We start from the raw sequence: 27288 nt of genomic DNA on the forward strand, positions 1-27288 counted from the left end.
CTCATTACTCTGTTCATGACACATACGTTAAACAGATGCCATTATAGTCTATGGGTGAGGGATGCCGCTGTTAGGCATCTGTTTAAACCATACATCGCCCATATGCAATAATGATATCCTTTTAACATATAATTAAGAAAAAGCTATTGAAAAGCCCATGACATATACGTCAAATGTAAACATGTGATGTGTGCCATACCGTGGCATACCTCACCCATAGCCTCCCATGTTAAAAAAGCTTATTCGCAATATACGTTTTTTTGTGGTATCCCTCATGATGGAAAATCATTGTCTAATATACTTTTTCATCCTCCAAAAAAAATATATAATTTTGTCCTCCACCGGGGTAATGGAGCTTTCCCGACGTACACGCTAAACGTAGTCCAAAAACTTTATGCGAATGGAGCCTTTTAATGCTTTCGTATACTCAGTATACCAAAGCATTATTGTCTGGTTAATAATAAAATGACAGGAAACCTAGAAGACTGTGACTTTCCTTTTTGTATTTAATTCCAAAGGGGGATTACACATTTTTATTTTTATTTTTCACTAAAATATACTGGAGTACATAGGCACTGCGCCAGTGCATTAGCTTGTGCCCTAATACTGCCACAGGCACACATAAAAGGGGTATTCTGGTAATAACAAATTATCACCTATCCACTAAATAGGTGATAACTGCTGTGCTCATCTAATTCTGTCTGTGCCATAGACTTTGACAGCAGCCGCAGGGCACATTCTAAACCACCGCTTCACTCAACTCATTCAAGCAGCATTCTTGCAGCTGGGGGGAACATGGAATATGGGTCCCTTGTTCTGCGATTGGTGAGGGTCGCAGCGGTCAAACCCCCAGCAACCTAGCAGTTATCACATATCCAGTGGATAGGTGATAATTTATTATTACCAGAATACACCTTTTAAGTATGACAACAACAAGCAATAAGACCAGACGGCCTTGGGGTCCATAAATGGACCAAGGGCTGCCTGCCTGTATATTTTATTGTTACTCATTGTTTAAGAGGGATCCCCCCTCTCTGTCTCCACCTTTGTATGCCCCAGTCAGCATTGATCTCAGCATGACATGGCTTAAATGATGGAGATAAGAGGTTTCTCTGATCTTTGCCGTTAGAGTCTAACTGCGGGTGTGTATCACAGCCATTTCCCCCCTCTCCACCGAATGAGTAAAACAGCAGTACTTATGTGATTACAATATCAAGAATGTATGCCATGGAGCAGCTACTGATTGACGTGAAGAGAGAAGTTTGGAGGCTGGTCCTTAAGAGGTTATGGTTATACGAGATCTTTATCCAGAATAATGTACAACATTGTTTTCCTAGTTAATAGTTATCCAGGTACCGTTTTATATGCCCTAAAGCCTGGTTCTAGTTTCAAGACATCTAGAACCATCCATTCTCCATAGGCAGAGGTGTTACCAGTGGCGTAACTATCGCAGTAGCAGCCATAACGGTTGCTACTGTGCCCGCGGCATGAGGGGGCCCGTGCCACCTGGCCTGACACATAACATTATGTGCCGGGTGGCACGTGCCCCATCATTCCCGGTGGCGTCGCTGGCAGCCGGGGCCCCGCGTGACTGCCACGTTTAATTTTATCTGCGTTCTTAAGACGCAGATACCATTGAACACTATTACAGAGCAGGGTGCTAGCTCACTGCTCTGCCGTTTACTAGGCTACAGGCTATATTAGGCTAGCTCCCTGCTCTGCCATTTACTAGGATACAGGCTACATTAGGCCTACCGCCTATAGGTGCCCTGCACAGGCCGTCATGATGACATGATCATCACGCCAGCCTACGCAAGTGTCCCATCTCAGGTGGCTGTGCAGCAGCTCCTTCCATCGCTGGACGGTGCTAGTTGAGTATAACGGTTTATTATTGATTTGGGTGGCACTATCTACAAGGGGAGGCTGCTCTCGGGACTGTGTGGCACTATGTACAAGTGGGAAGGTATGTGGCACTATCTACAAAGGGGGCTGTGTGACTTTATCTACAAGGGGGGCTATGTGGCTTTATCTACAAGGGAGGGGAATATGTGGCCCTATCTACAAGGGAGGGGGATATGTGGCACTATGTACAAGGGGGCTATGTGGCAATATCTACATCAGGGCTATGTGGTACTATCTACAAGGGGGCTATGTGGCACTATCTACAATGGGGGCTATGTGACACTATCTACAAGGGGTTGTGTGTGGCACTATCTACAAGAGGGGCTATGTGGCACTATCTACAAGGCGGCTATGTGGCACTATCTACAAGGGGGTGTGTGGCACATCTACAGAGGATATGTGGCACTATCTACAAGGGGGGCTATGTGGCACTATCTACAAAGGGGATATGTGACGCTACCTACAGAGGGGATATGTGGCACTATCTACGAGGAGGATATGTGGCCCTATCTACGAGGGGGGTAATGTGTGGCACTATCTACAAGGGGGTTTGTGGCACTATCTACAAGGGGGATATGTGGCACTATCTACAAAGGGGGCTATGTGGCACTATCTACAAGGGGGGCTATGTGGCAAGTGTCCCATCTCAGGTGGCTGTGCAGCAGCTCCTTCCATCGCTGGACGGTGCTAGTTGAGTATAACGGTTTATTATTGATTTGGGTGGCACTATCTACAAGGGGAGGCTGCTCTCGGGACTGTGTGGCACTATGTACAAGTGGGAAGGTATGTGGCACTATCTACAAAGGGGGCTGTGTGACTTTATCTACAAGGGGGGCTATGTGGCTTTATCTACAAGGGAGGGGAATATGTGGCCCTATCTACAAGGGAGGGGGATATGTGGCACTATGTACAAGGGGGCTATGTGGCAATATCTACATCAGGGCTATGTGGTACTATCTACAAGGGGGCTATGTGGCACTATCTACAATGGGGGCTATGTGACACTATCTACAAGGGGTTGTGTGTGGCACTATCTACAAGAGGGGCTATGTGGCACTATCTACAAGGCGGCTATGTGGCACTATCTACAAGGGGGTATGTGGCACATCTACAGAGGATATGTGGCACTATCTACAAGGGGGGCTATGTGGCACTATCTACAAAGGGGATATGTGACGCTACCTACAGAGGGGATATGTGGCACTATCTACGAGGAGGATATGTGGCCCTATCTACGAGGGGGGTAATGTGTGGCACTATCTACAAGGGGGTTTGTGGCACTATCTACAAGGGGGATATGTGGCACTATCTACAAAGGGGGCTATGTGGCACTATCTACAAGGGGGGCTATGTGGCACTATCTACAATGGGGGCTATGTCGCACTATCTACAATGGGGTATGTGGCACTATCTACAAGGGGAATATGTTGCACTATCTACAAAGGGGGATATGTGGCACTATCTACAAGGGGGGATATGTGGCACTATCTACAAGGGGGTGTGTGGCACTATCTACAAGGGGGTGTGTGGCACTATATACAAGGGGTTGTGTGGCACTATCTACAAGGGGTTGTGTTAGGCACTATCTACAAGGGGGGCTATGTGGCACTTTCTACAAGGGGGTGTGTGGCACTATCTACAAGGGGGCTATGTGGCACTATCTACAGGGGGTATGTGCCACTATCTACAAGGGGAGCTATGTGGCACTATCTACAAGGGAGATATGTGGCACTATCTCCAAGGGGGACTATGTGGCACTATCTCCAAGGGGAGCTATGTGGCACTAACTACAAGGAGAGGCTATGTGGCACTTTCTACAAGGAGTTGTGTGTGGCACTATCTACAAGGGGTGGTTGTATGTGGCACTATGTACAAGGGGGGCTGCGTGTCACTATCTGCAATGGGGGTATGTGGCACTATCTACAGGGGGATATGTGGCACTATCTGCAGCGGTGTGTCCCAGCATTTTAAGTCTCGGTTCAGTTTCTTAATAACTTTTATGACTATGAAATAACATAATTACGTGACACCAAATGTTATAATATCAGTGCTTAACCGTTTGTTACAATTTTCGTAATCCTGTAACTAAAGGTGAATAAGAGTACACTGGTGGCCTATCTGTATTTTTACATTTCACATATAACTGATAAATGTTCATTAGCGGGGAAGCAGCAGATGTGGGGGTGGGTGTGTTGGATGCGGGGGAGGGGTGGCCGAGTCAAATGTTTGCTATGGGGCCCAGTCTGTCCTAGTTACGCCCCTGGGTGTTACTTGAAGTTTCTGCCAAAATACACAATCTGTAACAGGGCCCCTCACCTACCATGAGACACTTTTAATACTAGTGTCATCTTATGTGGCAGAGGAGCTTTCAACTAGGAACCCGAGTCCAGGAACCATTTCTATCTCTCCACCCCCTATTGCCTGTTCACAGATTTTAAGCAAGAATATAATAATTCTTACCTAAATGCTCCATGGTATCCATAGTACAGTTCTTTGTTACTTGCGGAACACTTTGTGCCTCCCAGCGGTTTCTGTGGGTCACCAGCACACAGTTCGCAAAGGTTAGAATTAACATCAGCACCAGGCGCACAGCTCTTTTTAAAGAATGTTGCTGTAAAATGTAGAACATGAATTTAGTTCAAATATGTTCCAACAAGTTGTTACAGATAACATAATGTCTATAGTGTAGGTAACATCCACGTGACAGTGTTAATAGCAATTTACTATAAATTTGTAGCTTGTTATTAGTTACACAGATCTCATTTTCTCATCCTAACATCTAAGTAGGTGTTAAAGTCCACCAGAAAGTCTGACCTCTGAACCCTATTTGAACTGACGGCATACATAGTTATTTTCATATTTGGGCAAGTCAAGGTCACATTCACCTTTGTAGACTAGTCCAGGTTTCCCCAAAGGGGTTGGAAGGTCACTTTTAAGCCTTAATGTTCTGTTTGCTGTGATATATTTTACGGATGGCACATAAATAAAATTCCTCCATACATGGTCTTCCATACAATAATCAGGTCTGAATATGAGCATTAACACTCTGATTTATGTATTTGATCTAATTGTGTATATACAAAGTACAGATGCAGCCATCTTTATCTTGACTTTTAACGCATTAAATACACAGTGGGAAGAAACTTTAACTTGACTTTTTCAATGACAATGACTTTTGTTGTGTGATATCATGTTGTAGCTAGTTATCAGAGTCAAGATAAACTTGGCTACATCTGTAAGGGTATGTTCACACGGTTTATTTTCGGCCATTTTTCGGGCCGTAAACGCCCGAAAAACGGTCGAAAAATCGGAAGCAGAACACCTCCAAACATCTGCCCATTGATTTCAAACCATAACACCTCAGTTTGGAAAGACCCTCAACTTCTTAGAGAATGATATTCTCTTTCTTATATATTAATGCTTCAGATCAGGTACTCTCTACGTATAGGTCACCAACAAGCAAACCTGGGCAGATGCCAGGGTCCACTGGGCTAAGGGAGCCCATGGCAATCTGGGTAAACATGCTCTATGCTTGTCAAGCTTATTGTGGGCTCACCCCATGGGTTTGTATACATCTGGAGGTGGCCCTGTTTATACCATCTAATTTCTGAGCTATAGATTTGTCATGATTATTTGCCCAGTTACAAAGATCACCTTTCCATAAGCCATACATTGGCAATTCACTTCAAAGGCATTCTAAACCTTTGATTATTTTATAAATATTTATTTGCTGTTTTTCAGTCATCTGAATACAGGACAGCAATGTAAGCAATTGACGTTTTAATTATGGTTGCCATGGCTACGTCCATAGACAAGATTTCTGTAGCAATAAGTCCGATCATGTGTCTATAGTGATGTTAGTGCAACACATCAGTATATTGATTTCTGTGGTTTTTAGACTTGGGATCACACATAGAGTACAGATATACAGCAGTTATTTTCTGTCGGAATGTCTAAATTTTCTTTTGATCCTTTTAATTTACATAGATAAAGTTTAGAACAATTCATCCTCTAGTGACTAGTCTATACTAAATATTCTATTATGATTGTAAACTATATGACATTTGTGATGTTTACTAAGCATTGTCTTGTTGATAATAAAAGGAACACACTAGAGCTATGGACGTAACCAAAGAAAAGGAAATCAATATAATCATATGATACAATGATCCCTGTAGGCATGTCTGAGGGGGTCCATGCTACAATATACATGTCTATGGACATAGCCATGGAAACCAGAACCTAAAAACAGAGAATCTGAAAACCATACACAATAGGAAGTAGGATAATAGTATAAAGTTATTTAACAGTTTATTTTATATAACAGTTTTGAATCAGATATTTTCTCCTCACTATTTTGCTATTCACTAATTTACTATTCACTATTTTACTATTCTTCTATTCATATCAGTCAGTGCTGACTTTTGACAATTTGACAGGATACTTACACATATCACAAATGCCAGTGTCTTTATGAATAAGACCAACAGGAGTATTCCATCCGGCGGTGCGTCCAACGGCCGTGTGACATGATAACTTGTCTTTAAGATTATTCCATGAGATGCCCTTGTTGCTCGCTTTAACGACGGCAACAGCAAAATATGAGCCTATGTGGAGGAAACATGGGAGATTTTTTTCTTAATACTAAAAATGACAACATTACTTTATATACTTCTATTTACTATATAATGAAGTTTTTCTATGCAAGTTATTTTGTCCAAATAGATATAATTAAGCACATTTTTTTTAAATTGATCTCCGAATTCCCTGCATAGACAGGGTTAAAAGATAACATTTTAGCGACCTGCAGCTACCACTAGAGGGAGCTTGGAAGCCTACGACATACATGTCAAACATTAAACACAATAATAAATCCACATGCAGTAAACTGCTAAATCGCCCCTAGTGGCTACAAGCAAAAAAAAATAAAACTAGACAGGGTATTTGGAGCTTTATATAAATAAATTCAGAAAACCCAATATCTTTTGACAGGACTGCATCCATTACTTTTGGATGGCATCAGCACTTCATCCTGACGCCATCCAGGTGCTAGCTGGCATGAGGACACAGATCTGTGGATGGCCCAGGGTGAAATGCCCTCTGGTCTGAAATCTGATTAATTTAGAGGGTCTGGCCTGTTGTCTGATTAATTTAGGAGTCTGGTATGGGGTCTGGTTAATTTAGGGGTTTTGGGGGTCTTATTAATTTAGTGGGTCTGGTCTGGGATCAAATTAATTTAGGGGTCTAGTCGGTGGTCGGGGTTTTGTCTTGGGTCTGAATTAATTTGGGGGTCTGGTCTGGGGGTCTCAATTAAGGGGTCTGGTCTGTGTTCTAAATTAATTTAAAGGTCTAAAAGTTTGATACAAGGCCCAGCATATTCTTGTTATTTGTTATGCTTTTATCTGTATCCACATCCTCATTAACTATTATTTTGATAGTATTTGTGGGCATTGGGAAGCATTCTAGGAATAGTAATAGGGGCACCTGGGCAGCAGCAGGCACAGTGTTGGTGGTAGCATCAGAATCAAGCATCAAAGACGGGGGTTTGTGTTGCTATGGAGACTGGGGTTAGATTTCAAAACTGAGGGACCAAAGAGGTCTCGGCCGCAAACTCTGCAGTTGGCAGGAGAAGTTGACATGGCGGTCTGGGACGGATGGAGAAAAGGGGAAAAGTGAGCGACTACAATCAGAGAAGACATCACCTGTGAGTCACTGCATGTTATTGTCATCCTGCCTCTGACTGCATCTGATCAGTACTGTGTTCACTTGTATGATCTGCCCCTGTATATATCTAGTATCTGGTCACTGTATTATAAAATGATTTAGTCACTGTATGGTGTTGATATTCAGTTAAAGTATGTTGGTATTATCGGTCTTCATATAGTGTTTTTCCTTAAGTCACTGTTTGGTGGTATTATTCAGTCATTAAATGGTGTTAATATTAAGTCATGATATGTTGCTATCAGTCACTCTATGGTGTTATTATTGGCCATGAAATGGTGGTATTATTCTGTAGTCACTGTATGGTGGTATTATTTAGACACTGTTCGGTAGTATTATTGGTCATGATATGTTGTATATTAGTATTATTTAATTTCTACATGGTAGTATTAATGAGGGAGACAAAGAGAGATAACATTATATTTGTCTGTACCTGGTGTTGATCCTGTTCCTGCGCATTCAGCAGCTGTAAGAAATTACAAAATAAAACAATATACCACTTAATCATATTATACAGAATGTGTGTGTACTATATTCTTTATTATAGATAGTAGTAGATAATCTATGCTCTAAGCACCTGTGATTTCTTAAATAGTATTAAATGGGGAAAATGTTGCATTCAGTGGCAGAACCGCTTATGGAAATCCTACCTTCATGAAAACGAATTTGCCTTGCGCAGCCTACGGGTTAAACAGTGGCTGATATTTAGACAAAGAAGTTCCACCCAGGACATAATGTTCTAGTATTTGTTTCCATTTCACAACTTTTCCATGACCCTTGGGTCAATTCCTCTCCTCTTTGCTTGCTACCAATGTCGTTTCTCTGGAGAGGGTCCTGCACAGGTTCATGCCACCAAGTAGCAAAGGGGATAATAGGACCAACCAGGATTGAGCCACCTCTCCCCAATGGCCCCATAGCGGCTGAATGGTTTGCTTCTAAGGTATATATGCCCCTCGTCCCTTTTTATGCTTGGCCAATGTAAATATGTGCGTCTAATATGTGCAGAATAAGTTTATGTTAGTTTGATGCAGTGTTTTTACAGCTTTGTAAATGGTCATTTTCTATTTATATAAGCACATTTTGCTTGTCGATAATACTTTACCATCATAAATCTCTCCCATTGCTGGAACCAGTCCGCATGCCCCTGCTGTAAACAGATATCCTCCATCAAGTGTGACTGCATCAGCATCCCCTATCTGAAAATAATAGATTAATCTACATTAGGTGTTCAGTTTTAAAATAAAAAATTTAATTGCTACTCAAAAAAAAAAATACTTGCTGCCATTAAATATGCAAGTAAGGAGCAATAGACATAATTTGAAATGTCATGTGCAGGGGTGTAACTGGGTGGGTAGTGGGGCATGGGACCAAGATGCTGGGTGCCAGGGGAGTGCTAATAAATCACTCTGTCTTGACCAAGATATTTAGATATATTTTAGGGCATTAAATTGAATGTTTGCCACAGGTGAAGGACAATGCCTAGCTACCACTCTGAGCATGTGTCAAATCTCAGCAAGACTGCACCTACATTTCATTATAAACTAGCTTCATTCACTTCAATTCATATACAGTCTGGAGATTTATGAATACTGGTACACCATGCAAGCCGTGAGCCAGTATCTTTCGCATATTCAGCGTTTACAAATGTGGCATGGGGTGAAAACAACACCTGGTCGGACCAAGTCGGGGGAGATTATTAGTAAATGTGTTGCAAAAAAAAAAAGGAAAAAGGAAGCACAATTGAACAGTGCACACACCCAATGCCATGAGTATAAAAATGAAAACTTTATTGAAGAGGCTCTGTCACCAGTTTATAAATGCCCTATCCCCTACCTAATCTGATCGGCGCTGTAATTTAGATAACAACAGTGGTTTTTATTTTGAAAAACAATATTTTTTTAGCAAGTTTTGAACAATTTTAGATTTATGCAAATTAGTTTCTTAATGACCAACTGGCCGTTTGTCAACTTTTGACCAAGTGGGCATTGTAAAGAGAAGTGTATGACGCTGACCAATCAGTGACCAATCAGCGTCATGCACTTCTCTCCATTCATGTCCATCTGTACTCATAGCACATCGTGATCTCGCGAGATCACGCTGTGCTGTCACATACACCGCAGGAAGTTTACCGAAGTTTCATGAGAGTGAATAGATATTGCCTCCAGCCAGGAAGCGATGTCTATTCACACTTCTGACACATCTTGAGTAAAGATGGACATGAATGACAGCACAGCTTGATCTCGCGAGATCACGCAGTGTTGTCACATACTCCCACAGTAACTTTACTGAAGTGTCGGGAGTGTGAATAGACATCGCGTCCTGGCTGGAGGCGATGTCTATTCACTCTCAAGACACTTTGGTAAACTTACTGTGGGTATATGTGACAGCACAGCGTCACAAATGGACATGAATGGAGAGATGGACATGAATGGAGAGAAGTGCATGACGCTGATTGGTCACTGATTGGTCAGCGTCATACACTTCTCTTTACAATGCCCACTTGGTCAAAAGTTTAAAAACTCCCAGTTGGTCATTAAGAAACTAATTTGGATAAATCTAAAATTGTTCAAAACTTGCTAAAAAAATATTGTTTTTCAAAATAAAAACCACTGTTGTTATCCAGATTACAGTGCCTATCAGATTAGGTAGGAGATAGGGCATTTATAAACTGGGACAGGGCCTCTTTAAGTAATAATACCACACAAGCTAAAAACAGCTAAGAACACTCAGAAACAAGACCATGTGAAATAAAGATGGCAAGACCACAGCCACAATGTATGTATCAAATGTAATGAGATACCAAGTTAGATAATGTAATGAGATACAAGTTCAGAACCACGGGTCAAAGAAATGAGCACTGCACTCCTGTAATAAAAGGGAATGGAAATGCACTGATCTGAGCAAATCTCTGAAAAACTTCAAAGGAGGTCAAATACAATGGGACCTAGAAAAGTGTAGCGAGCAAAATAAAAGGGGTTTTAGAGCACGTTCAGACGTGGCGGAATGGCTGTGGAATTCCGCTGAGGACAGTCCGCAGTGGAAATCCGCAGCAGACAGTCTGTCCATTGGTTTCCACACCTTTTTAGTTATCTTCGTGCAGACGTTGCGGAAAACTCCGCTGCGGACCATAGGTTGCGGTGAGGAATTTTCTGTCCGCAGCATACACTGTCTGTTGCGGATTTGATGCGTACTTGTTGCGGAATTTCTCTATTGACTTCAATGGAGTTTCAAAATTACGCAATGAAATCTGTAGATGTAATGTGTGTTGCGGATTGCTTTCAGGAACAGGATATTTCATCATTCTGGCTGGACCTATGTGTGTCGAGGTCTATAGCCAGACTGCGATGGAATGTCTGAAAGAGAGCAGGATGTGATCTGCACCTGAATCCGCAACGACTAATCCGCAGCATTTTACTTAACATTTTAGCCAAATCCGCAATGGAATCTGCAACGCGGATTATGTACGGTAATGATGCGGACAGTGTCTGCAGAATTCCGCCACGTCTGAACATGCCCTTACACAGGATGATTATCAGGCAGATGAGCGTTCACAGAACGCTCCTTGCCGATAATTGCCATGTGTAAACAGGGCAGGGATCAGCAAATGAACGAGCAAACGCTCATTCATCGGCTGATCGTATCGTTTTAAAAAAGTAAAAGATTATCGTTGTCTGCAGCACATCTCCCTGTGTAAAGAGGGAGACGCGGTGCCAACATGATAATAATGTATGGGGAAGAGCGATCGGAGTAATGACCCCTCGTCCCATCCATAGTTCCGTGTGACAGGAGAAAACGAGCGCTGATCAACGATGTTTCATTGATCGGCGCGCGCTGCACCGGCCGCTTATTGGCCGGTGTAAAAGGGCTTTTACTCACAATATAGTGCAAACCTATTTACAAAAACATCACTATTGATGCTCTAACATGCAAAATAAGCAAAAATTATAAACAAAAAATGTATAACTATGCATGAGCTAATGGAAGATAATATAACAATGTGATGCAAAGACGAAAATAATAATGATTAGGAAAAAGTAAAAAAAACATGGGAAGGCTGTGGTGTGAAGATCTACCCCACATGTTCCGCTGCCTCTCCGTGCAGCTTCCTCAGGGGAAAGTAGAATGGGCAATTACTTGTATATTTATGCAGTAATAATTATAATAAATAAGCTGCACCTGCCCTTACGGAGGGCATAAATAAATGACCTGGGTCCTGGAAACTATGTTTTGATTTTTTCTGCTTGCTCCGCTCTGTGCATTCTCCTGCCTACAGGTATGAGCATACGCGTTGGTGATCTCCTGGAAGCTGCCTAGTGTTTCAGGATCGCCATTTTTTTTTCATATATTAGTTTGTTTCTGCCTTACTTAACAAACTGGTGCCGCTTATCTATGTACCTAACTTGAAATGTTTCCTAACCAAGTTTCTGCCATAGGCTTTAAACTGTTGCCGCTTATCTCTGCACCGAACCTGGAATGTTGCCTGACTACTGTTAGGATATGTTCACACGCAAACGCCAAATACATCTTAAATTACGGAGCTGTTTTCGCCTGAAAACAGCTCCTGAATTTCAGACGTTTTTGTATGTACTCGCGTATTTTGCGGCGTCTTTTACGGACGTAATTGGAGCTGTTCTTCATTGAAGTCAATGAAAAACGTCTCCAAAAACGTCCCAAGAAGTGTCCTGCACTTCTTTGACGCGGGCGTAATTTTACACGTCGTCTTTTGACAGTGACGCGTAAAATTACACCTCGTCTGCACAGAACATCGTAAAACCCATTGTTAGCAATGAGCAGATGTTTGCCGACGTATTGGAGCCGTCTTTTCATAATTCGAGCCGTAAAACGCCTCCATTACGTCTGAAAATAGGTCGTGTGCACATACCCTGATTATCACACACCTTCCAGATTATTTCAGCAACTGGACTCCGAATCTGCTACCATGGATGACAAACATAGCTCTAACTGCTAAAAATAAATGAATCAGCACAGGATTTTGGACATAGTAATAAAAGGCTCTCTTACCAAAACCTTTGTAATACATTCTTCCGCGAGGGAAGCCTCTACACATTCAATGGCTCCTTCACTTGCAATAGTCCAGCTGTCACATTTTGACTTCTCCTCTTTGCTTTGTGTGCACCATTTAATCTTATCTTGGGATGGTTCTTCTATGTCTGCAATATATAACAACAGACACTTATAACTTATAAAATTGGTTCTGAAAATCAACAGATTCCTAAGTGACGCACGTTGAAAGCTGAAGTGTATGAATTAGTCAAAAAACACAGCCAAACTGGAAAAAATATATATGGAGCCTGACCAAATCCTGCTATTTAAAAGGGTAAACCACTTCAAGGAAGATGGGCTCTAAGGCCCCATTCCCATCGCATTTGTGCTCTCCGCCGAGCTTATACGTTTTTTTTAAATAAAAACTTGGACCATTGAAAACGTATACAAACATGTACCATTTTCTGTTTACGTGTTTTTTTATAGCGTGTACGTTTAGCGTATACTCATATGTCAGTATACATTTCTCTCCGTTATTTAACTAAAAAAAGTATACATTTTTTGTGAACACTGATAGAAAAAACAACAAAAGAATGGATAGATTTACTGTATGTAAATGGGTACAAACGTAATGCTATAGCTTTTTTGGGGTTTTTTCTATCCGTGTTCACTTTAAAAAAAATACGTCGTCCATTGGGATCAATGCTTAAAAAAAAGTTACGTCACGTATACCTTTTTTTGAGGTACAGAATAGCGTAGCAGACTTCGCTTTTCAGAACTTTTGAAAAACAGTATCCCAACGTAAACCATGACAAACATAGACCAAACGGATGCTGTTATGGTTTACATTTGACCCATTATAGCCTATGCATACGCCGATCTATATGTTTAGCCGAGCTATAGTGGTTAAAAACATATACGCTCGGCGGATAGCACAAATGCGATGTGAATGGGGCCTTAGGCGCTCCTTAAGCCCTTAACGACCGCCATATAGCATTTTTACGGCAGTTGTTTGGTGGTAGTTCTTCTGAAGCGCCGCCTTTTCATGGCGGCACTTAAGAGGAGCTTTTCCCACATCGGACGGGGATCTTCTGAAGCCCGTGCTGTTGCAAATAGCCTCAGGCTTCAGGAACACGATCGGAGACCAATAGCAGAGGTCACCGATCATGTTTAACCCCTCAGATGCGGTGCTCAATAACGAGTGACGCATCTAAGTGGTTTTGGAGGGAGGGGGCTCCCTCTCTCACTCCACTGGCATCCCGCGATGAAATTGAGGGGAGTCAATGGTTTCTATGGCAGCCGGGGGCCTAACAAAGGCCCCCAGGTCTGCCCCTAGTGATTGCATGTTAGGCCATGCCAGAGACAGATGCCTTTTTACACTGACAGGCAATAATACTATGCAATACGGGACTATTGCAGTGTATTATAAAAGCGATCAAACGATCGCACAGTAAAGGCCCCTAGTGGGACTAAAAAAAAAAATTTAAAACCCACTTTTTCCCCTTACAAAATACTTTATTATGAAAAAAAAGGAAATAATTACACATATTTGGTATCGCCTCATCCGTAACGACCCAACTACAAAATAATTACATTATTTAACTTGCACGGTGAACATCGTAAAAAAAAATAATAATAAACAATGCCAGAATTGCTGTTTTCTGTTCATCCTGCCTTCAAAAAGATTTGATAAAAAGTGATCAAAAAGTCGCATTGTACTAAAAAAAAAAACTCTCATACAGCTGCATCGGCAGAAAAATAAAAAAATGATGGCTCTTCAAATATGGAGACACAAAGACAAATAATTTTGAAAAAAAAAGTGTGTATGGTATCACGGCAATCGTAACGACCCGCTGAATAAAGTTATTATGTTATTTATACCACACGGTAAACGCATACATTTAAGGTTTTTTTTACTCTATCCCACCAAAAAAGTCTATAAAGAGTTAAGTAATAAATTATATGTATCCCAAAATGGTGCTATTAAAAAATACAACTTGTCCCGCAAAAAAAGTCCTTACACAGCTATGTCGTTGGAAAAATAAAAAAGTTAAAGCTCTTTGAATGCGACGATGGAAAAACTTAAAAAATGGCTCGGTCTTAAGGTTTAAAATACCTTCGGCATTAAGGGGTTAAAGGGTTATTCCCAAGTGAAGCATTATTTTTTTTCCATCAATGTTAAATATACTTCAAAATCTAAATATTTCCTTTCTATTCATTGTCTAAGTGTATTTTTCCCAAGGTTGTGAAGGAGATACTGCGTCTGTTCTTTTCTAATTCTGGGCGTAAAACGCTTGATGTCAATCAAGCAATTCTGCTCTCTGTGCGCGAGGCCGACAAACAAAATATGTAGGGAAGAGAGAAAACTTGAAGTCTTGTAGAAAACTGGGCTTGTTCTGAAGTAGACAATGTTATCTCTAAATGGAGATAACAGGGGAATTAGAGCAAACGCAGTTTAAAAGTGCTGATAACAACTAAGCAACGTAATGCAGTCTGCTATTCAGATAGAAGGCTCCAGGGCTAGTGTGACCAGACAGGCCGCTAACGCATATGCGCCTTCGGGCACGTTGATGATGCCACGGCCATCCTCTACAAGAGAAGGAGAGGAAATCAGTGCGCAAGTGCGGCCACCGCTAAAGGAGCTCAACGGTGGCCGGATCCCTAGGCAACGAGCGATATACAAAGAGGATTAAACAACCAGATTGGACAATCGTTATCTGGAGAAATACACAATTTTAAGACAGGAAGGTAATTGCAAAAGGGCATAACTATAAATTTTTTAGGTGTGATTATCAAGATAAGGTTTTTTCTCCCGCGTGGTGTATTTAAAGGGCTGTTGTCTTGACTGCAATGTGTGTGGCCTGAGGAAGATGCCGGTGCGGCATTGAAACGCGTAGCCTACAACAATAAAGCATCATTTATTAATACTACCGAATTATTCTTGAGTAGCAGCGCCTCACGGGGTCCCGTTTTTTCCAAAGAAATTTTACAGTACCTTTAAGAGCTTTAACATTATTATAACATTGTAAGATATATGTTTTTCAAAGTAGAAGAAAGAGAGGAGATGTTTAAGACCACTGTTAAGTGCGCAGTTGTGTTTATTTACCTGGTTGCTTCTGTATATCCAGGTCTCAGAATAAGCTGTATACACAGATGCACCTTTTAACACTGACATAAATAAACTATCTTATACGGCTAAACTTTAACTCATACCATTTCTCAGTGCTTTAAAGGCATCGGTGAACTTTCTTCCCAAGTACAAGAAGGCATCAACTTTCGCTGGAAGGGGGAGAAGGCTCGTTGCAGAGCTTTTGAACATTAGATCTTTTCCATGGGTAGAAACAAACAGTTTGCATTCTTGTTTGGTCTAAAAGTAATAGAAAATAAAATAAGTGGGTTACGCTAGAATATAATAGCTAAATATTAAATAAATAAAATACACTTTGTATAAAACTTTATGAAAAATATGTCTAAATGCACTTACTACTTACAATTATTTGATAAATAATTTAAAAAAAAACCTAGACATGTCAACACTTTCAATGTAACTCAGACAGTGATATTACTACCTATTACTAAGTAACTGCAGGCAATGCTACTTTGTAGAACATCAACCGATGTGCTGATTTGGCTTGTCTTAGCTGTGATACGTGGCTGGGGGCATCAATTTTAACACTCCTTTAGCCACACACGTTGGGGCAGATTTATAAATTTGGTCTTAAAGGGGTTGTCCCACAAAACACATGTATCCCCTATCCACATAGGGGATACATGTGTGATCACTGAGGGTCCGACCGCTGGGACCCCCAGTGATAAGGACAACGGAGGACTTTTGTGCGTCAGACACACAAGCCTGAAACAAATCCTGGAAGTCCTAAGCTTCTCAAGAAGCACTTTGGGGGACTTTCGGTTCCCCAATCTCCTTATCGCTGGGGGTCCTAGTGGTCGGACCCTCAATAATCAAACATGTATCCCCTATGTGTATAGGGGTTACACGTGTTTTGTGGGACAACCCCTTTATTTTCAGACAGCTAAGAATTAGACTAGATGCGCCAAACTTTCACAGTTGCTCATGCTGGATGATAAATTTGGTGCATCATTAGACACTTTAGACTATACATTTCATATTTGGCTTACTTTACACCACTTTTTTTGCTCCAAACCTTTAGCGCATCTAAAACCAAGCGCCTTTTACATTCTGCCATGCCCTCTGTTCAGCTAAGCCATAACTACCCTTTTGGATGAGTCACAAAAAAGTCCCTAAAACACTTTAGAAATGTGGCACATATCACGTGCGCCAGAATTCTGGCTAAACACTGAATCCCTGTGTATGTTTATTATTAGTGTTACTGCCTCATTGTACAACTCAATTTTAGTAAATGGGCAAGCAACATTGCATGGATGCTCTTACCAAACAAAAATATTGCAAAAGTTGTTGCCCAGTCTGGGCCTAAAGATAATTCTAAGATTATTTTGAGATAAGATAATTTTGCTAACATGAAAAGTTGAAGGGGGGGCACTTCAGGTGTTGTTTGATTTGAGTTTTTTCTAGTCCATTTACCGTCCACAATCTGAAAGTTTTGGAATTATCATTACATATATTATGAATTAAAGGACGGGTGTCGCTGAAATTTTTTTTTTTATATCAATTTGCTTTTAGTGTTTTATTAAAATTTTTTTTATTTATTTGTGTGTTTGTGTTTTACTTTTTTTTATTTTCAAACTTTTTCTTGTCTATGGGGGCCACCATATTTTTTTTCATCTCTGTATGTGTCGATTAAAGACACATACAGACATGGAATACGGCACATACAGCCCCATAGTGAATGCGAGCGGGAGCCGTTCCATTCACTATGCTGTACGCCGTCTGTGTGGGAACGGCGCATGCGCCGCTCCCACACAGTCCAAATGGAAGGTCTTCGGCCGAGCGACATCCGGCGCCATTTTCTTGTGGACCGGAAGCCGTGGCCGGACAGTAAGATTACTACTTCCGGTCGCGGCTTCCGGACATGTGTTCTGATGCAAGCACTAGGAGCGGAGGGAGCAGACGGAGTGGACGGACCGGAGGGAGCGGCGGCGGCAGGAGCAGGTAAGTTATGTCTGTGTTCGTTCGTATTTTACTGTGTGATTAGCACTATATGTAAGCTTACTACACTGTGTATTCGCTCAAAAAATGGCGACACACAGTGTAGGAGGTTTGAACGTTCAATCCCCTCGTTTCTCCTGGCACTAGCCAGGATAAAGGAGGGGGGATTGTTTGAGGACGCTAGAGCGAGTGTGTCTTCTCAAATTTTGCAGCATAAAGCAATGTGGTTGCTTTACCACGTCCCAATGCTGCAATTTTGGGAATTGCTCCCTCTAGTGACCAGCACAGGGAAATGTTATAAATTAGAATCTAATTTATAATATTTCCTGACTCGTAAAGAAATTAGAACAATGTTTAATCATTTATACACTAACTGTTTAACTAAAAATAAAAAATAAATTTCTAGCGACACATCCAGTTTAAATTTACACCATGCTTCTATAGAAGCAACAGCTCCAAGAAGGAGACAGACAGCACAAAATATACTTGGTACAAGTTTACTGATACCTGAGCCTGCTGGAGAAATTCAGTAATAGCTTGAATCTTCACTTCATCTTGAACGGACACCACAGCATGAGCTGGTACTCTTCCCCAATTACACTTGCTATAATCGCTGATTGGTGTTCTTGTATTGTCTATACACAGCAGCTCGTAATCCTTATTAAATTCATCTGAAGGACGTCGATAAGCAAGAATTACTATTATTATACAGATTATCTGAATACAATTCTTTAAAAAAAATTCACCTCCTCGTCTAGCATGCAAAACCGTTGTCTTACTTTTCTATTACATCTGTGCTTTAAAACTGAGGTTTACCATCAATAGGTACGTTAAACTTTTTAGTCCTTAAGATGTAGCTATCATAAAAATAAATTATTAAACAATTTTAATTACCTGGAATAATGTGCTTAACGAAAGCCACATCTCCCTTGTCATCTTTTAAACATCTGCATGGAGAATGATACATGTGTAAAAGAAAGTAATATATGTATATATATATATATATATATATATATATATATATATATATATATATATATATATACAAGATAGTTTATAGTTTCATGAATAGTCCTTTTTTTTTAAACATTTTACAGCAAGACATAATGTGAGTTTCTACTGTTGAAGAGCACTGATACCAAAAATTCTGGCTGCCTGCAGCCAACAAGAGAGGGAGATGACTTTTTATGGATTATATATTGTACTGAAAATTACAACAGTATGCAGTAAGCCCATATTCTCCATCTAGTGACGGCTGCAGCTAGCCAGGTTTCATAAACTGGCTGCCCCTGCATGCCCTCTGCATATAATACTATTTACTCCTTCCTGCCCTGTGTCGTAATAGAAAGTTGCAGTGAGCGAGTAATTTCTGCAAACTGCTGTACTATTATGGCACAAAGATGATGCAGCCTCAGGATCTAGGACCAAGCCATCACTGTATTATAGAACCGATACCTTGCTCTTACGGCTGGGATCAGAGATAACTCCGATCCCGACTGTTTTATTTCTTATATGTCACGGTCAATAGTGACTGTGGCACATTAGTGGTTTCACAGAGGAAAATGGCTCCCTCTGTAAGCGCATTGGCTCTCCCACTACATGATCGCAGGGTGCCAACGGGTTGCCATTGCACCCAGGAGCCTAAGAATGGCGCCCTGGTCTGCCATGTGCAAGAGCCTATTAGGCTACGGAACTATGCAATGTATAATAGAAGCGATCCGGAATTTGTATATACAAGTCCCACTGAGGGACTAATAAAAAAGTTAAAGTTTACAGAGTAATAAAAAAAAATCCCTAGATACATTTTGTTTTAAAAAGTTATCAAAAAGTCATACCCAAAATGATACCAATAATACTCAAACTCGTCTCACAAAACAAAAGCCCTCAGAAAGCTCCATCGACAGTATAAAAAAAAAAAAGGTATGGCTCTCAGAATGTAGTTGACACAAAAACTAATTATTTAAAAAAAAATGTGAGCTCCCAGTATTGCCACTATTATGTGTGAGGCCATGCAGGAGCAGGGGATGGCCCGAGCATGTCAAGTCAGGCTGGTGCAGTTTTAGCAAATAGCTGCAGAACACTAACTAATGTCATAGAGGTGGGCCTAATTTTGGCAACTGCTGCTCTACAGCCCAGCCATATGCAACAGTAGTCATTATCTAGTTGTTATTGCCAGTATGGCCATGGACTATTAGTGTATAGAACACCTAGTTATCAATCATTTAAATTTGAATTTTAAGGCAATTAATTCACACTTAAGTAAAGTAGCTACAAAATAACGGCAGTCTTAAATGTGTTGTTTCGTTTAGAAAACCCATTTATTAGGGAATTCTGAGCTAATAGAAATGGGCCCCATGTTCAGGATCTTCAGTGTGGAGATCGGCTACAAAGGGCTGCCCTGCCCCTGCATTGCACACACAGCCCATTCATATGAATAAGGACTGTGCAATTCTTATTTTCCCCTGTGGTGGCACTGCAGGGAAATTGAATACTTACTGCCCACTTTCTTCACAGATTGCAGCTGGACCCTGGGGCTCCCAGGAGGGTGACACTTTGTGATTAGCTTATTGTCAAGTCACCCTTATAAGAAGTAGGGATTGTCCAACGTGCATGCTAATAACTGACTGTATGACAGTTTTAGAAATGATTATTTCTTTTAGGCTGAGTTCACATCTGCGTCGGGGTTTCGTTCATGGGTTCCGTCAGACCTTTCCGCCAGGGGAACCCATAAACGGAAATCAAGCGGAAACCACAGCATTCCGTTTGCATTACTATTGATTTCAATGGTAACGCTTCCGTTGCTAATAGTTTCCGTTAGTCTGTTCCGTAAGGCTTCCGTTCTTTTGGTATAATCAATAACATAGTTGACTACGCTATTGATTTAGCTGAAAAAATGGAAACCTTACGGAATGGAGACAAAGGGAAACCATTAGCAATTAAAGCGTTAGGAACAGGGAGAAACCTCCAGCGTCGGTTGGATCCCCGCGACGGCCCGCGGTGTGGAACAGCAAGGTAGGAGAGAAGAAAATTATCCAGCGCTGATGGTAATTAAAAGGGAAAAGCAGGTCCCATGTTTATTGAGGAAATCCTTTAAAATCAGAAGGAAGACGCAGTCCCAAGGTAGGAAAGTAGGAGTAGTTGGGGTATATACCCAAGCCTACGCGTTTAGAACGCGGTCTGCGTTCTTAGTCATGCCATGACTAAGAACGCAGACCGCGTTCGAAATGCGTAGGCTTGGGGATATACCCCAACTACTCCTACTTTCCTACCTTGGGACTGCGTCTCCCTTCTGATTTTAAAGGATTTCCTCAATAAACATGGGACCTGCTTTTCCCTTTTAATTACCATCAGCGCTGGATCATTTTCTTCTCTCCTACCTTGCAATTAAAGCGTTACCATTGAAAGCAATGGTAATGCAAACGGAAAGCTATGGTTTCCGTTTGGTTCCCGTTCATGGGTTTCCATGACGGAAAGGTCTGACGGAACCCATGAACGGAAACCTGACGCAGATGTGAACAAAGCCTAAATGGAAGTATCATATAGGGAGAAACAAACAAGTGCTGTAAAGCATCTCAGGGCAAAATAATAAAAAAAGGGATGCGTCTTTATGCTCACCTGCGGGCGCCATCATAGCCGTAATAAGGCTCACTTTCAGATAGCTTACACTTCTTGTCCTTTCCTTGTCCTCCACACTGTTTGCACAGTTTTTCTTCTTTGGCTCCTGGGGCACAACTAGCTGAGAAGTATCCTGACACAGCTGTATAGAAGGTAAGAAAAGAAAAAAAGGCACATTTTTGGCTTCTGTGATGTACAGATGAAAAAAGCTGAGTGTTTTTGATATGATGTGTTATTTGTGGTTTCCTATAAAACCTTATGTAAACATAATGAGCTTACTTAAAGGGGTTATTTCATTAGGACAACCCCAATACATATCTGTTACATCATGGTTGCTTATTCATTTGACTGGAACCATGTAATACCACATTTACTTCTCTTGATTTTAAACAATTGCTCTTTATCGTGGAAAAACTGAATTTTCAATTGTAAAGTGCTAAATAAGGCATAGTTTCTAGTTCCCCCTACCCCCAAAAAATAAAAAAACAAAAACATGGACCTGGAACCGCAGTGGTGGAGTTTCCTCTATATCAGCAAGCCCTCCATATCACATATGATTCTGGTCAGGTCCTCCTGACAAGAATTTGATGTCTTATAGCAGTGTTCAATAACCAGTGGCTCTTAGTTCTTTGCATGTGGTTGACAAACAGCTGGAAGTCATGGTCATAGCTATATCAATCTCAATCTACCATTTATACCTGACAAAATATATCATCGCTGTTACTTGGCTATTTGGTCATGAATTTATAATGGAAACTTGGTACTACAGTCAGCACTGTTGCAGTTGCCCACCAAGGACGTCCCAGATGTGCTTGATGGGAGACAAGTCCGGAGGCGCTGCAGGCCATGGTAGCACGTTTAGGCCACACAGGCTGCTCACAGTAGCACAAGCAACATGCGGCCTGGTGTTGTCCTGTTGAAAAACAGCTTCTGGGACACTTTCGGGAAATGGCCATACGGCTGGTTCCACGACCAAATCAATGTAACACCGAGCTTTTAGTGTACCTGAAATGAAGACTAGAGAGGTCCGGCTACATTATGGCACTCTACACCATAATCTCGGGAGTAGGACCAGTGTGATGTTCCCTTGTGAAGGCCTCTTCGTAGCGTTGCCCACATGGTCTCCAGCCCAATCTCCGGCTATCATTGCATCCGAGACAAAAGAGGAAGTCATTGCTGAAGAGGATAGACCTCCATTCAAGCCTCCATTTCCATCTTTCTGTGCACCATGATAGCCTCTTAGAGCAGTGGCATGTGGCCAATGGAACACCTGTAGCTGGATGTCTGGCTCGTAGGCCAATGTCTTGCAAATGCCTTCTGATGGTTTGTGTCAACACTGGTTGCCGCGCTAGGCTCGGAATGTGACGTCCAATTTCACTTGCAGTGCAGAATGCATCACTACGCGCCATTCTTCCAATCAGACGATCCGTCTGTGCAGAGTTTAACCTCCGAGGAACCTCTTACTGTCATTCCCGTTCGTTATTATTCTCCCAACCTCTGGGACACACAACGCTGAACAGTGCTGACATCTTGTCCTAGGCACGTAGTGATCTGCCGGAGTGATAAACCAAGGTCTCTCAGTTCAAGAATTCTGTCCCTCTCAGTTTGCGACAAGTGGCGATAACTGGCATGTTGACGAACAGGAGGCATCGCACAATCATCCCACACCACTTGATCTGATTTTTGATGTTTCATGTGCCTAAAATCTTTGCTTTGAATCTGGCATTTATGCTCCTCCCACATGCCACATATTGGAGCTAGATGCTTGAAAATGTGATCATGTGCAGATCTTAGGGACACCTGCTACTTCTTCGATTTGCATAAGCTTACGGCTTGCCCTTATTGGTGTTACAATTTCAATGTTGAAGATTGTTTGTTCATTCACTTTGTTTTTTTTACTTTGCAGCATTTTTTCACAAATATATATATATATATATATATATATATATATATATATATATATATATATACATATATATATATATATATATATATATATACATATATATATACAAGTTGTTTTAAAATTCCCTTTTGATCTCAATACTTTATCTTATGTAGTTGTCAGTTCTCAGATCAGTAGATATGGGCAAAATAAGAATATTTACCTTTCTCAATAGATTGTTCTTCTGGTCCTTCCCATTGCAATTGTTTTTCTGCCAGTAGAATACCAACTGGAACAACCCAGCCTGCTGTCCTTCCAACAGCTGTGTGGCAAGATCTCTTACCCTTAAGCTCATTAAACATAAATGTACTTGATTTTTTCACAAGAGCCACTGCATAATAGCATGTATCCGCATCTGTAAAAGTAAAAGTTTACAAGATGTCATACATCACAATATGTGTTCCTTACATTATAAATGTTATGGGTTCTTTGTATTTACTAAAACAGTAAGGATTTTACATTTGAGCAAATAGTGACTGGTATCTCCATCAAACATATCTTCCCAAGCCAGAAGTTATTTTAGGCTCCATTCCCAGGGGCAAATGCAGGATTTTTAAATGGCTAGGCTATAATATAAAGGGCTAGGCTAGTGGATTTGTGATGACCACTGATTGTAGCGTAAAAACCGACGTTGATAGTGCCACACACAGTGCCTGCCCCCTGAAAATAGTGCCATAGTATCCATGTAACTAGAGAAAATACAAAGAAAAAAGAAAATGTCCGGCGCACATAGTGCATTACAGATGATTGGCAGATTTACATGGACGAATTCTCCCGCGGCATGCTTTCTAGGCTATTAACCCCTTCCCGACATTTGACATGTGGCTACATCATAGCCGGGTAGGGGAAGTATGGAGCGGGCTCACGGAGTGAGCCCGCACCATACAATGCAGGTGTCGGCTGTATGTTACAGCTGACACTACACAGTAACGAGCAGGATTGTGCTCGTTTAACCCATTAAATGCCGTGGTAAATAGCGACCACGGCATTCAAATCGTCAAAAAGAGGGGGGGCGACCCGCTCTAGCAGCTCATCGCGCCCCCCGCAATGCAATCGCGGGGTGGCGATGGTTTCTATGGCAGCCTGGGGGCCTAATGAAGGCCCCGAGGTCTGCCATCTTTGTGCTCCTATTAAGCCCTGCCTCTGACCCAGGGGTTAAACAAAAGACAAAACTGTTGCAAAAATCTGACATTAGAAATTGAGACTTTAATCTCAAGATTACAAATCTATAGCGATCACCCGATTTCCATCATATCAATTTAAAGTTGAGAAACACAATACTAAAGTTAGAACAAGACGTCATTGAAAAAAAGGCCCTCAAATTCTGTCGCGATCGACTAGATTATTTGCGCCATCAAATCAGGTCCTGGCCCAGACCAGAGCATCCCTACACTCCCACAAACAGGAACCCTTTTCCTTACAAGAACCATCCACCCACACCCAGCTTACCAGTTTCAGAAAAACATTCCAACCACACGGAACACAACAATAACAAGAAAGGGGATTCGAAACATAGCCGTTTTTTCCTCTACAGCAGATATTCAAAACCAAAAGCATTAAAGAAAGACACAATAGCACTTACACCATCCAGAACCACTCACTACACTACAGTCGCAAACCCGATTTCCCCCAAACCCGTTTCTCACCCTCTTTCCCCAAACCCTTCCATCATCCCCCCAGGTAGATCCACCCGGTCACCACCAATCAGCATCCCCTCCAATTCCACACAGGATACTGGCATCCCACCTGACACTACTCCTATGACTCGAATATAGATTATTCTATCCTTACAATACACGAAACCTCCACCAGTGAAGTTATACCTCCCCCATGCACGTATAATGTGACTATGCCAGTCAAAATTCTGGCACCCACCATCATTGACAATACTGAAGACGGTAAACAACCCCTTCTGCCATTCCTTACCCCACTTCTCCAACCTACTATGGGGGAACAGAATAGAGCTGCCGCTCTAGGGATCTTACCCCCACCCAACCTAGGGACAGCCAAATCAAAGGGGATCCGCACGATCACAGAGTTTTTCCCACATCATACAGAAAAATAATAAATGTTACAGAGGATGCAGAGGAGGTAAAATGAAAAAAAGAATTAATAAAATCTTCCAACGATAGAACCTTCCCAATGTTTAATTTATCTGAATATGCGCTCAAAACTGACAAACTATCCCTCCGACAAAAGGGATTTTCGTTTTGTCCAAACTCTTAAGCCAAAGGGTTCGATCTGTTTCCAGACCTACATAAATACACACGTAAACTTAATCTAAAAAGACATTTTCAACTTACATCATTGAGGAATGATGCCACCCCCGACAATATCCAACCAGACCACACATACAGATTTAAAACCACAGTCTAAGTTCTATCCCATACAAAATCAGGGCAATTTCATATCTACGTTTCACCAACTAGTCGCCAAAGATTTTGACCAGCTAGAAGTTGTATCCACAATGAACAAAGATAACCTCAATATGCAGGAACACAGGGCCCTTCAATCCCTCAGGAACAATAGAGAGATCATCATTCGATTGGCGGACAAAGGAGGTGGCACAGTAATTCAAAACCTCTGTGATTACGAAAAGGAAGCACTTAGCATTTTATCAGATTCTTCCTATTACATTCCCCTTCCCAGTGATACCAGCTCACAAATCATAGAACAACTAAACACCATAATTAAGCAGGCTTATGCACAATCTATACTTAATGAGAACGTGAGACATTTTTGGCTACCTCACAACACCCAACCTCCATTTTTTTACCATCTCCCCAAAATTCATAAAAGTTGTAAAGGATCTGCCAGGCACAGCTTCTATGTCAACGCCCATAGGTAATCAGTCTGCACCTGCTTCTATGTCTGTGAGACTGACTCCATCTTCCACCACTCAGGAAAGGCAGGTATAAATAGACAGGGGGCGGGAGCTAGCTCCGTCTGGCCAGGCTGTGATAGGCTCTCCCACTCCTAAGCCTGCCATCCTGAGTGGTGGAAGATGGAGTCAGTCTCACAGACATAGACTCAGGTGCAGGCTGATTACCTATGGGCGTTGACATAGAAGCTGTGCCTGGCAGATCCTTTACAGAAGTACCACAAATAGCCCTGGACGTCCCATCATATCAGGCATTCATTCACCTACATACCATCTATCCCACTACTTAGATATGCTACTCCAAAAATATGTAACAGCTCTTCCCAGTTTTTTAAAAGACTCGACTCAACTTATTCAGGAACTCAAAAAAATCACCTACACAGATAATATGATTTTTATTACCCTCGACGTTGCAACTCTATGTAGCAACATTGATCATGAACTTGATCTGAGTAGTATAAAAAAATATCTAAACAAAGATGCAGAGATTAAACCAACCCAAATAAATTTTTTACTAGAAAGTATGGAATGTATCCTAAATAATAATATATTCATGTTCAAACAGACACTATACCCCCAGATAAACGGAACAGCTACCTCTTAGCTATGACAATCTTTATTTGGGGGATTTTGAGGACCAACTTATCCTCCATCACCCTTGGGCCAGCCCACTTATCGTTCTGTACAGATGCTATATAGATGACCTCTTTCTCTTATGGAGTGGAGGGAAAGATGAGGCCCTTCTTTTCTGCAATTCACTTAATCACAATACTTGGGGCCTAAGTTTCACAAGCACACTGGGTGACCAAAATTGAATTTCTGGACCTTTCCATCTCCCACACATATCACACCTTTATTACCTAAACCTTTTTTTTTTTTTTTTTTTTTTTTAAACAGTGGATACAAATAGTTATCTTGAGTATCAAAATGGTCACTTTTCCAAGTGAATCAAAAACATCCGTTACAGCCAATATAAAAGAATTAGAAAAAACTACACCCTAGATACAGATTTCCATAAACAAGCAAGAATTTTAAATGACCGTTTCATGGCGAAAGGCTATCCGAAATATCTCCTAAAAGAAGCCTACAAGAAGGTCTCTTTGCTTTCCCAAGATGACTGTATGGTCTCCAAAA

The 27288-nt window shown here is 41.4% G+C and overlaps 1 protein-coding gene across 2 annotated transcripts in view; it reads right to left on the reverse strand.

Moving 5' to 3' along the window:
* Positions 1-27288, reverse strand: part of LOC142759245 (serotransferrin-B-like) — a 49373-nt gene that overhangs the window by 12741 nt on the left and 9344 nt on the right. Inside the window, exons 4-13 of one of the 2 annotated variants that reach the window (XM_075861211.1) lie at positions 23437-23628; positions 21329-21470; positions 18608-18660; positions 18221-18384; positions 15841-15994; positions 12646-12794; positions 8726-8819; positions 8057-8089; positions 6351-6509; positions 4363-4513 (exon numbers count right to left, since the gene is read on the reverse strand). In XM_075861211.1, coding sequence (XP_075717326.1) covers positions 4363-4513; positions 6351-6509; positions 8057-8089; positions 8726-8819; positions 12646-12794; positions 15841-15994; positions 18221-18384; positions 18608-18660; positions 21329-21470; positions 23437-23628 — 1291 coding nt within the window. Of the gene's footprint in view, positions 1-4362; positions 4514-6350; positions 6510-8038; positions 8090-8725; positions 8820-12645; positions 12795-15840; positions 15995-18220; positions 18385-18607; positions 18661-21328; positions 21471-23436; positions 23629-27288 lie in introns of both variants that reach the window. The other variant, XM_075861210.1, reaches the window with a different exon arrangement.

Source organism: Rhinoderma darwinii, chromosome 4 (genome assembly GCF_050947455.1).
Source record: "Rhinoderma darwinii isolate aRhiDar2 chromosome 4, aRhiDar2.hap1, whole genome shotgun sequence".
NCBI classification, from domain to species: Eukaryota; Metazoa; Chordata; class Amphibia; order Anura; family Rhinodermatidae; genus Rhinoderma; species Rhinoderma darwinii.